Genomic DNA, 13143 nt, shown 5'->3' with positions numbered 1-13143 from the left:
AAAAAAAAAATAATCACATGGAATTTCCTGCGTGGTCTGGCTTTGAACTGTAATCCCAGATCTTAGCCTTCTGAATAAGCTAGGACTGCAGGTGCCCAGCTCAGTTGAATACTTTTATAATAAATTGGCCTCTTTATATTTAGTAAGACTAGAAAAGCTTCATGAATTATCCTGTGGAATTGAGATAGTTCATTCTTTAGAATTGAGCTTTTTATAAAATGAGTAACTTATTTATAATAAAATATTATTAACATTGTTTAGTGTGAGAAGTTTTTTTGTTGTTGATATTATCAAGGCAAAACATTAGTTAGGTAAATCCTAATCTTTTATGCCAAACCAATGGTCAGATCAAAATATTTAAATGCCAACCCACTTTATTATCAGCATGGAGATATCTTGTATGAAGTACTATCACTTCTTCCTTTTCCTCTTCTCTCTAGGCAAAACCACTATCCATTTATTCAAACATTTATTGAGCATCTACCATATGCAAGGCATTGTGTAATTGCTTACTTGCCTCTCAGTTATGAGGTAATGTTTATAAAATGTTGATCTGATAGTATATGATACTGTAAATGTTAATATGTACTAAAAATTGGCCTTGGAACTTCGCAGTATTCTACCAGTTTTATGCTTTTAGAAGGAAATGGGAGTATGAACTAGAATTGTTGGTGTACTATTGTGTACCTTGAAAGACTAAACTGGTCAAATAAATGTGGTTAGCTTCCAGTAACTTATAAATATGACCCTGAATTAGGACCACTCTGTGATTGTTATTCAGGCTATATATTACTGAACTGTACAAGATCAACCCAGAGGAAAGATTTGGGTCATAAAGAGATGAGTGTCCATTTCAAAGATACATTAAGAGGGACTGGGAAGTTGGCTCAGTGGTAGAGTGCTTGCCTTGCATGCCTGAGGCCCTGGGTTCAATTCCTCAGCACCACATAAGCAAAAAGAAAAAAGAACCAAAGATACATTAAGAAATTACCTATGATATCTTAACTTCTCTCAATCTTTGGGAGAAAAAGTTCCTGGAATTTAGTGCCTTGGTTACTATCTTATAAACTGAAATCCAGAATAGTGGACTTTAACCTTTATAACCACCTTATTATCAAATAGAGATCTTAAGAGTAGCCATTTGACTGCATCCTCATCAGACCCACTTTTATGAGACAGCAGTTCAGGTGTTCCATCATGTCAGGAGGTAGCTGAGGACACTGTTGACACAGTTGATCCTTTCCCTTTATGAAAACTCATCTAGAGTGCAGTATAAAGTAGATGAGCAACTGAGGCTTTCTTATTAAGTTCAAGTAAAACATGAAGTTGGGAAATACTGGGTAAGGAATTTCAGTTTTTTGTTTGTTTGGTTTTTGTTTTTTTGCCAGTCCTGGAGCTTGAACTCAGGGCCTGGGCGCAGTCCTTGAGCTTCTTTTGCTCAAGGCTAGCACTTTACCACTTGAGCCACATTGCTGCTTTCAGCTTTTTCTGAGGAGTTTATTGGAAATAAGTCTCACAAACTTCCTACTCAAGCTAGCTTCAAACCATGATCCTCAGATTTCAGCCTCCTGAGTAGGAGTACAGGCATGAGCCACCAACATCCATCAAGAATTTTGTTTTTAAGATACTGAGTTCTTAAGAGTCCTACTATAAAATAATCTGGTTGGCTTTTTTTTAATTTAGAAGTTGTGAATTGAGAGGCATAGTGGGGCTGTGGCTAAGAATGTGCACATTGGAGTTAAGAGTGCATAGGCCCAGGTCCCTTGACCCCATTTCATAGTAGTATGCCTCTGGGCAACTTACCTGCACTTTAGTATCTTCATTTATGTAATGGGACTAATCATAGTACTACGTATAGAAGGGTTGTGAAGATAAAATGAGTTAATTATGTCTAAGGAAGTGTCTGGCACCATGGTAAACACTCAATAAATATTGGTTGTTGTAATGATTGTGACGATCTTAAGCTATACTTGTACTTACTCAGCTCTTCATTTCTCCCTTTCCCCCCCCTTTCTTTAATCTACTTCAGTGCTTATTCTGTTGACATTTGACACAATTGATTAAAAGTTTTGATAGGGAGGAGACCTATCAAAAATGAGAATTTAGATCATTATAATTTTATCAGATAATTATGTGACTATATTTGATGTGCACCTTTTTTATCTTTTCTAAATGAGCTTTTGAATATGTAGAAATGGGAAGTTTCTTAGTCGTTAGGGAAAGGTATAAATGTAACTTCCCTGAATTTGTGCTTGATTTCTTTACACAGGATGTTTGATGTAGGTGGCCAAAGATCAGAACGAAAAAAATGGATTCACTGTTTTGAAGGAGTAACAGCTATTATCTTCTGTGTAGCTCTCAGTGACTATGACCTTGTTCTGGCTGAGGATGAAGAAATGGTATGTTGCCTGTTACAACCAGAAAATGGCAAATAACTCCTAGGAAGATGGGGTACAAGCATTTTCTCGTTGAGCCAAAACTTAGTAATCTTAGTGTTTCTCCCTGTCTGTGGGATTAGATCTCCAGAATTGATTGTCCCTGCCTTATTCTTGAAGACTTGTGACAGCCATACTGAATCAGGATTAAGTCCTTTTGTCAGTTAACCCTTTCTCCTACCTTTCAACACCACCAGAATTATAAAAGTTGCCCTATTAGTGCCTAATTGATTGCTGTGAATGTCTTCACTGTTTTAAAATCTGTTATGTTTCGACTGTTTTTATTTTTTCTAGTGACCCGTCATCATCCTTTGTTTTCTTTTTCAGAACCGAATGCATGAAAGCATGAAACTGTTTGACAGCATTTGTAACAACAAATGGTTTACAGATACTTCAATCATTCTCTTCCTAAACAAGAAAGACCTCTTTGAGGAAAAAATTAAAAGGAGTCCGTTAACAATCTGTTATCCAGAATATACAGGTAAGGGGTCATGGAAGATTTTATTGGTACATATATTAAGCTAACCCTTCGGAGATGTTCATCCACAAGTGCTTTTTGTTTTGATGATTCATATATATCTTTATGTAGAGTGTTCGATGAAAGTAGTTCCATGTTAAGCCTATAATTAAGATCCATTAAGGTTATAGTGCTATTTCAGGCATTCTTACGTGTTTTATTTTAAATTCCTATCCTCATTTTTGAGGATAAGGCTAAAAATTAAAAATTTGACATATGTTCAAGAAAATACAAAGATAAATGCAATTATTGTGTTCAACAAATTGACATCTAATTACAGAGAGAAGCACACTCAAATAATTTGTGTGTGTGCCAGTCCTAGGGCTTGAACTCAGGGCATGGATGCTGCCCTGAGCTTTTTTGCTCAAGGCTAGCACTCTACCACGTAAGCCACAGCTCCAGTTCTGGCTTTTTTGGTAATTAATTGGAGATAAGAGTCTTATGGGGCTTTCCTATCTGGAATGGCTTTCAACAGGATTCTTAGATCTCAGCCTCATAAATAGCTAGGATAATAGGCATGAGCCACAGTACCATTCGTTAACAGTAGAGCTAAAGAAATAGTTAATGCTGGTGGAGTCAGTGTCTTTTTCCAGAGGAAATAGCAATTGAGAGAGCTATTAAAAGATGAATAAAAGCATTAGGCAAAATGAAAGCATTTTTGGGGGGGTGTCCGGTCGTGGGGCCCAAACTTTGGGCCTGGGCGCTCCTCAGCTCTTCAGCTTAAGGCTGGCGCTCTACCACTTGAGCCACAGCGCCACTTCTGGCTTTTTTGTTTTTGCTTATGTGGTGCTGAGGAATCAAACCCAGGGCCTCAGGCATGCAAGGCAAGTGCTCTACCACTGAGCCACCTTCCCAGCCCCGAAAGCATTTTAGATCAGAGAAAAAGCATTGATCATTACCAGAGGAGGGGGCATGAGAAAATGAAGAATGATTAGTTAATAGAAACACAGGATGTTTTTGTGGAATGTGGAAAAGTTTTGAAACTATAGATTGATGGTTGTATGACATCATGCTGTGAAGTTGTACACTTTAAATGTATATGAAGTGAATTATCTTTGATGATTTAAATAAAAAGTCTTCATAGAGCCATTGTTACTTAAATAGTAATGAAAATATCTTTAAGAACAAAGTACAGATGGTACAGGTAGACTATATATATTATATATAGATATATAGAATATATTCTAAGAGATATATTCTAAGCCCCCAGTAGCCTCTGTTTTTTCTCAGGAAAGTTGAAAATAATCTATGCAGAAGAGGTAATAACTGGATGAGTTTTATAGAAAGTAACCAAGTTATTGTATAAAAGGAGAAAGATTAGTAAGACAAGTAAAAGGGTAACATTAATGTTGAAAGGCCAGCTTTGAGTCTTCACATGAAGCCAAGACTTTTTGATATCATATTCATTTTGTTGTGAATTTCCACATCTGTTCTCCATTGTCTTCATTCTTAGGCTTAAGTATTCTCACAATCCTGATTTAGCAGATATCACTATCTGTTCATACCAGATAAAATTCAATTTTTGCTCACCTGCCCTCTTTAACCAACTTTAAACCTATTTTAGGCAACAACAAAGCTGTCCTTTGTTTTCTGAATACCTTGTTAATATTTCCTTTCTTAAATTGTTGTTATTTAGTCTTCTTTATATACCTAGTTGGTATTTTTGTGCTTATCACTGAAAATAGCTTTTGGTTTTTCATTGTCTTTGTTGGGTTTCCCTGGCTTTGCAGCCAGCTTCCAATGTTATTCTAAAGATTCCCTAGTTCCACAAGTTGATGAGTGATTGGGATAGCACCCAGACCAGGAATCCAAGCTCTGGGACCAGCACTAATAGCTCACCTCACGCCTATAATCCTAGCTACTCAGGAGGCTGAGGTCTGAGGATCAAGGTTTGAAACTAGCCTGGACAGGAAGTCCTGAAACTCTTATACACTACCCAGAGAAGCTGGAAGTAGAACTGTGGATCTAAGTGATAGAGCTCTAACCTTGAACAAAGCTCAGGGACAATACCTAAGCCCTAAGTTCAAGCCCCAGGATGGGGTGGGGGTAGGGGGCAGCTCTATTGAGATATAATTAACAAACCAAACAATTCACCCTTTCAAAGTATATAATTAAGTCCTTCTCCTTTTTTTGGAGTCAGTCATATGGGGCTTGAACTCTGGGTTTGGGCTTTGTTCCTGAGCTCTTCAGTTCAAGGCTAGCACTCTACCACTTGAGCTACAGCACCTCTTGCGGTTTTCTGGTGGTTAATTGGTGATAGGAATTTCATGGCTTTTGAAACTTGATCCTCAGACCTCAGCCTCCTGAGTAGCTAGGATTACAGGTGTGAGCCACCTGCGCCTGGTGAGTCCTTCTCCTTTTACATATATTATTTGCCTTTGGATATTTCAGTTATTGTCTAAAGACTCTTAAGATAAAAACTGTGGAATGATTTTTGAAAAGAACAATGGTATCCTTATGAATTTCTTATTTCAAGATCACACCAAGGAGTACAGGCTCTCTTTGACCTCTAAACAATTGTTTTCTCTAGAAATGTACCTTCCTACTTTCCTAGTCTTCTTTTTATACTTTCTAGACTTTTTCAGCTGAAACTTATTTTCCTTGGTCTTTGTGTATGATGATTTTATTTTAGTAACAGTAGAAGTCTGCTCTCATGAAGAATCTGTGATTATAGAAAACAATTCTGCCTAATTCTGTTGCATCACATTACCTCTCTTCATAAACAAATAGTAGTAGTTTGACTTAGTTGAGTTCAGGCAGCTGAAGTGATAATATTCTGTGTCTTTTAGGTTCCAATACATATGAAGAGGCAGCTGCTTACATACAGTGCCAGTTTGAAGATCTGAATAGAAGAAAAGACACCAAGGAGATCTACACTCACTTTACCTGTGCCACAGACACCAAAAATGTGCAGTTTGTTTTTGATGCTGTTACAGATGTCATCATTAAAAACAACCTAAAGGAATGTGGACTTTATTAAAAAGGGTGGATGCTAGTAAAAGGTAAAACTTCAGATAACTTAGTTACAGTGCTATAATATTGTCTCCTAGCTTTGTAATTTTTTCTAATTAAAAATGTTGTTCTTTTTTAGTTACTACAGTGTGGAGTGTTGAGACCAGACATCTTTTGCTGTCTCTTGGGACAGCTGAAAGCATGACGGGACCAGGGAATGGCAGCAGCATGCAGAATCTTAGCACTCTTTAGCACAATCTTCTGTATTAGGGAACTTTTAAAATCACATGAGATGCTCAAGTCAGACATTGGAATTGGAACAACTTTAAAGTATGATTGGATCATCAAGACATCACTTGGATTTTGTAATCACAAATGTTTAGGGCATATATGAAGTTGAGGTGCTGCATTCCAGAACTTAAATATGTAGCTTACTTTATTTTCTTTAACAAATCACTGGTATTTCTAAAGTTTTTTTTCTCATCCAGAGAAGAATAACTCTACTAAACCTTACTTCTTTGTTTGCAAAGGAATCTTTATTAAAATACAAAGAATCTTAACTATGCACATTATGTGACCAGATCATCTTGAAAATACTCCTCTTAGTAGGAACTCTTTGTTTTTAACTCTTGGTATAGTCAAGATAGAATATTTCCACAATTCTTAAAATTCCCAGTTATTAGGGCTATAAATACAGCTTTTTTGGATTAAATTTGTTACTATCCTATTCAGAGTACCATGATGGTTTCTAAACAGTATTGACACTGGAAAGTTCTGCAATAAGATTCTAGCTCTCTAAGCTTCCAGTGGAAGATTAACTTTGTTTATGCTATTTACCAAATTATTAGGTGAATGCTAATGTATGATAAAGTCAGCTTCTTGGTTACAGACACATCCAGGGCAGCTGTTGATTAGAAATGCAATTTGCTAAATTCCAAACAGAACCAGTGACTTTGCTGCTACTTGACCCTTGCTTGTTTGTCTCAATCATAGGGAGTTTTGTACAGGGTGCCTGCGACTTATTTTCCATCTTCATGACCTTTTTCATGGGGAGACATCTAAAATATATTAACAGTGCATGCTTTTACTTTGTAAATGTGGTGCCAAATCCCTGTTTGCCATTGTTTTTAATGTAGTGATGTTAACTGTAGTAGTAATCTGTAGTCAGTACATTCTTTTACCAAAACTTGCATTTGGGGACTTTTTTCCACTTTGGCATGTACAGATTTTAATCTGTTATACTTGGCAGCAGTATTAAAGTGGTGAGTAAAGAGTCCAGGATTGTTCCTGTTTGTAACCAGTCCTTTCTGGAAATACCGTCTTCTGTTTCTTATTGCCCCCATTCAGAGTGCTTTGGCCTCTTAAGAATGGGTTCAAGTAGAAAGGTGTTCTGAAAGTCTAGGGAAGCCTTGGTGTAATAGGATTGAAGCTTGACCTGGGGCTGATGGTTTTATTTTTTTCTCTGTGTCCAAGTGACATTCAGTCAAAATCCATCTTCCAGATTTACATTTTGCCTATGTGAAGATCTATATTCACCTTAGCCGGTAGGTCTTTTGTGCAGTATGAAACAAACGTCATTAAATATTGAGTGAACCATTGGGAGAAAGTAAATGCAGAGAGTACACTTTGAGCATGTTGTATCAGTAGCTTGAGCATTGCCTTTAGGGTCCAATCTTTTTGGATTGGGATTTTTTTATATATATGATCCTCTACTTGTTAAGAAAAAAGATAAATGGTCATCAAAGTAAGCCACAGCAATCCAATGCCTTTGTTGATACTTTTTAAAGTTCTTATTCTTTTTGGAAAATCATTACTGTGTAGATGGTGTAACTGTATTATATCTAACTTTTTTTTTTTTTCCATTACTAGGGTTTAAACTTAGGGTTTCATACTTGCTAGGCCACACTTATCATTGAGCCATGTATCAGTCAAAATTTTCTTTAGGGGTAGGAAAACTGGATTTGAAAGAATGAAAATTACAGCTTTGATCAGTGTTTGACTTAATGCCCACAATGTAATTAAGAGTTGATAGATACTACTCATTTTGAATACATCTTTTCCTTATATTCTTTAATATAGCATCATCTGGAAATGACAGTTTGTGAAATACTATTTTTCATAATTTTTCTGTCCTCTGGGTTTAATGGGGTGATATTGGTAATGTAAAATAATAGATAAAATTAATTTTACTTTACAATGGGTTTCATTTGCATATGCTTATTCAATGTGTTTTGGGAGTTTCGTTTTGTCTTTTTGTGCTGGTCCTGTGAGCTGAACTCAGGGCCTGGATCATTGTCCCTGAGCTTTTTTGCTAAAGGCTAGTGCTCTACCACTTGAGCCACAGCTCCACTTTTGCCTTTTTTGGTGGTTAATCAGAAATAAGAGCCTCACAAGTTTTCCTGCCAGAGCTGGCTTTGGCCCTCAATCCTCAGATCTCAGCCTCCTGAGTAGCTAGGATTACTGGGGTGAGCCTGTAATAATAATAATAAAGCACCCAGCTCAATATGTTGGGTTTTTTTAAGCCATTCTATTTAATGAACAATAGTAGTTCCCACTTTTTCATGAAGATCACCCTTATCTAAATACACATATCTTTCAGATATAGGGATGCATGCAGTTTTAAGTTTAAAAAATGGTTGATGTCCTAATCACCTGAACCTGTTCAAGAAGATTGATTCTTAGCTGGCAAGCTGGTAATCTATTTATTAAAAACTAGAAATTGAATCAGATCAGCTAGGCTTTCAAAGTCACTAATTTGAATTTTAAAATAAAAACCTTTTCTCATAGCAAAGCCACAATGTGAGAATGAAACTTCAAACCTCTTGGTCTAGAGGAATAAAAAAGCGATAGTTGCAGTATATTTTCTCTGGAGAATGCTGGAAATTGGTGATAGATAATGTTTTTTAATTTAGGTGGCTAGACCTTTGGACCATCTAAGTCAGCACTACTAAGAAAATTAAAGTTTAATGAACAAGGAACAGTAAATAGACACTTATCAGGAAAGATTGCAACAAATAGCTTTATTTTGTAGATATTTTTGTACATTTCCTCTTGATGCACTTGGGTGAAAAACCTGATGAAAACCTTGGGTGAATAGGAGGCATTCTCTTCCCTAACTTCATGAGTTCAGCCTTGTAATAGTTTACCTATTGGTGTGAAAATCCAAAAAGATCATTGTAGTTATTTATAGGTGATGTTGAAGTGATATTTTTCCTCTTGAAGTTTCAATTCTAAATCAGCAGATCAGCGTATCATTATTTTCACTATGGATGCTATTTTTCTCAATATTCTAGTCGTAGAATAGGTAATCCAAACATTTTTTTGGTAGCTTTTCTGGTTTGGATTGTTTTAAATTCTCTTATTGCTCTACTTGTTATTTGTACATTTGAGATTATTTTTAGACGAAAGTAACTTGCTGGCTTTTCTAATTCATTCAGTAGCCCTATATTCTTATATCCTGCCTCCTGTTTTCTGCTTTGTAGCTGTAACTTAGTTAACTTCATATGTGTATGTTTTTGCTTACCATTTATGACACAGTTGCAGAATTTCCTGTTGCAGAACTCCTTGCTATATTTCAGTTACATTAAGGTAGTTAGTCCCTAATCCCAATTAGAAACTTAGCTTTGATTCCCCCCCCACACTTCCAGATATTGGGGGAAAAAAAACAGCAGCCAAAAATAAATAGTCTTCTAGTCAAAACAAAATGAGCATCTAATATCCTTTGGTGTTACTCCTGTGGAATCATTCCATTTCATATGTATAGACTTTTTTTTAAATTCATTTTAGCTTGTCTGTACTGCCAGGTAATTGTTGTGTTCTTCTCAGCCAGAAATCTGACCTGACCGGCTCAGCTCTCTATATAAGTTTATGACCATCATGTTCTGTTACATTGCTCTAACAAGAGCAAGGCAGGTTGTATCTAGAGGCTTGACACTGAAATTTGGTTTTACTGTTGATTATTAGGGAGTAAAAGGAAGGTTTTTCTGCATGCAAGGGAGTTAACTTCCAAGATGGTTATAATCTTTTTTTTTCCTTTATCTTTAGCTATGAAATGCCTCTCCCACCCACTGACCCAATTTTGTCATGACCTTTCATGGATTATTTCTGCTGAGTACAACATACCTCAGAACAAGTCAGGGCAGGACAGTATGGTGTGTTTTGTTTTTCTTTTTTTCAGGTACCAAGGTTTGAACTCAGGGTCTTGTATTTCCTTGCCCAGCTTGTACTCTGCCATTTGAATTACATCTTCAGTCTGACCTTTCTCTGGTTATCTCAGAAATGGAATGTCAAAGATTGTAGGCTAGTCTCAACCTGTGACCCTCAGATCTCAGCCTCCAGGATTATAGGCATGAACCACTAGTGTCCAGATATATATGGGGGGGGGCAGGGGTTGTTTCTTTGTTTTTGTTTTTTATTTCTGACACTAGGCCAGGCCTGAGCCTATCATGACTCAGTCTTTTTAGAAATCCGAAGTAATAAGGAATGTGTATAACATCAGAAACCTAGGGTATGCAGTTGACTTAAACAGATTCTGAACCCCATTAAACTAAAATACTGAAGACAGGTCCAGGGAATGTATATTTTAAAATAAATTGATCCAGTTATTTTGATGCAGTCACTCTGGACCAATTTTGAAGAAATTGAATATAAATGAACATTAAATAACTACAGTATTGCACTGGTGGCTTACACCTATACTCTTAGCTGCTCAGGAGGCTGAAATCTCAGAATCATGGATAGGAGCCAGACAAATCTGAGAGACTTGTATCCGCTTACCAGCAAAAAGCCAGAAGCGGAGGCATAGTTGAAGTGGTAAAATGCTGGTTGTGAGTGAAAAAGCCAAGCAAGGGACAAAGCCCAGAGTTCAAGCCTAGTACTGGACAGAGAAGGGGAAAAAATCAAAACAAATTAGTTACTTTTTGTTAAAAAAAAAACAAAAACAAAAATAAACGACTTCTAAAAAAAATAAACGACTTCTTACACAGGTCTTAAAGTGCCTTCTACTTTAAAAAAAAAGTACAAGAACTGTTTGGTCAAAAAGCATTCCTGTGAACCCTCACCCTCACCCTAACCCTATCCCTAAACCTCACCCTAACCCTCACCCTAACCCTAACTCTAACCCTCACCCTAACCCTAACTCTAACCCTCACCCTAACCCTAACTCTAACCCTCACCCTAACCAGAACCCTAACCCTCAACCTAACTCTCAACCTAACTCTAACGCTATCCCTAACCCTCACTCTCACCCTCACCCTAATCCTTACCCTCACCATACCCTAACCCTAATCCTCACCCTAACCCTAACCCTCACCCACACCCTAACATCCACATAAAAAAAAATGAAGAAAAAAAAGCATTCCTGTGTTTTAGATGTAGACTGTCTAGTTTTTAATATAAAATCAAGACAAGAAATTTGGGATATACAAACATATAATTCATTTGTGGAATTTATGCAGTGAAAGTTGAAAGATAGGCACATTAAATTACTGATTTGAAAAAAGTTTTGTGATCAAGTTCCTATATGTGATCAGATATCTTCATGTTCTAGTTGGTGAGTAAAGCAGAACTGTCTAGCTCTAACATATTGAGGGTCAAATGGGAGTCTGCCCAGTGCTAGTGTTTCCTTTTCCCAAAATGTTGTGAGAATCACAAGGTAAAAATAATAAGACATTAGAAGTATTAATACATTGCTAGGTACCCTACTGTTTCAGTGTATTCATCCTCAGTATAAGGTCTTTGACAGCTGGAATATTAAATTCTGTATAACCTGGTTTATCTTCTGTCCTCTACCTACTCTTACCCCACCTCAGTGTTTTTTATATTATCCAGACATTTTAACTAAAAAGCTTATTTTATATGTAAGAGATTCCCAGTAGACATGACTCAAGAAATTGCCAGTTTTCAGTTTTTGTCCTTGGGCATGCAGGAGGAAGGACTTGAGACCATTGAGAATCATATAGGGTTGAGAATACTAGGTTCTGATTTTTTTCCCCCTGCTTCCACTAGCCACAAAATTTTATACAAACCTCTTTCAGTTTGTAACTATGCATTAAGTACAGATGGACTAGGCATTCCTTCTAGGAATAATAGTCTATGGTTCTGGTCAAATATTCTTCTTGCTATGTGGGATCTACAGCAGCACAAACAAGTGTATTCTCATTGTAGCTGGCAGCTTTCTTGCAGCCTTACCTTCCCTGTATTAATTTTGAGGACATGAAATGAAGTTGATGTATAAATTGTTCTAAAGTTTATGAAGCAGGGTGAAAAGGTCTTTGCTTTTAACATTTCAGTAATTCTTTATTTCTATAAATACTGGTACTTTTTCATAACCAGAAGGCAAGAAAGTTCCCTTCCACAGTCTCCAATAGGCTTGTCTTTAACCTCACAGAAATGTCTCCACACTTTTACCAAGCAGGACCACCAGAGGCTCTGGCACACTTGCAGTCCATGGCCCAACACCGAAGTCCTGCTGGAATCTGTGCTCCGGGGGCTGTGCCGGGTAGAGAGGGCAGTGGGAGGTAAGAGCTCTTCACCCTTCACCACCTTCTCCACCCAGCATGGCCAGCACACTTTGGTCTACGGCATATCTCCAAGTAGAGAGTGGGGTTTGAATGCTGTTGTCTCGCCTGGGGGAAGGAGGGGATGATCTGGATATTATCAAAGTAGGAACTGTTACAAGTAAATGTGTCTTTTATATTACTGTTAAGACAATTATTGTACTGCTTTTATTTGTTCTTTTATCTGCAAAAGTATGAGTACATTTATTTTTTTTATTGTGGTAAAATATAACACAATTTAATGTATATAGTCCAGTGGCATCAAGTACCTTCCCATTGTAGAACTATCATCACTGTCCATCTCCAGAACTTATTTTCATCTTCCCGATTTCAAATTCTTGTTTCCCCTCTCCCCCTTCACCAGCCCCTGGTAGCTATCATTCTACTTTCTGATTAATGACTATTTAAGATACCTCATATAAAATGGAGTCAAACAGTATTTGCCCTTTTGTTCCGCCCATACTGTGTTATGTTAAAACAAAACTCTGCATTCACTTTATTGTGGTTGTTGTCTAATTGCACTTTATACAAAAGTATATTATGGGGGCTGGGAAGGTAGCTCAGTGGTAGAGCGCTTGCCTTGCATACATGAGACCCTGGGTTCCATTCCTCAGCACCACATAAGGAAAAAGAAAAAGCCGGAAGTGGTGCTGTGGCTCAAGTGGTAGAGCGCTAGCCTTGA

General features: G+C 37.1%; 1 protein-coding gene across 1 annotated transcript in view; it reads left to right on the top strand.

Annotated features, from left to right (window-relative positions):
• The window catches only part of Gnai3 (guanine nucleotide binding protein (G protein), alpha inhibiting activity polypeptide 3), a 73220-nt gene extending 66040 nt beyond the window's left edge, over positions 1–7180 (top strand). The window contains exons 6-9 of the mRNA XM_013031895.1: positions 2270–2399; positions 2763–2916; positions 5742–5954; positions 6044–7180. Coding sequence (XP_012887349.1) covers positions 2270–2399; positions 2763–2916; positions 5742–5932 — 475 coding nt within the window. The 3' untranslated portion in view covers positions 5933–5954; positions 6044–7180. The remainder of the gene's footprint in view (positions 1–2269; positions 2400–2762; positions 2917–5741; positions 5955–6043) is intronic.
• The last annotated feature ends 5963 nt before the right edge of the window (positions 7181–13143 follow it).

This window comes from Dipodomys ordii, unplaced genomic scaffold (genome assembly GCF_000151885.1).
Source record: "Dipodomys ordii isolate 6190 unplaced genomic scaffold, Dord_2.0 Scaffold146, whole genome shotgun sequence".
NCBI lineage: Eukaryota > Metazoa > Chordata > Mammalia > Rodentia > Heteromyidae > Dipodomys > Dipodomys ordii.
The sequence above is the reverse complement of the archived record's forward strand: the minus strand, read 5'-3'. Positions and strand labels throughout refer to the sequence as shown.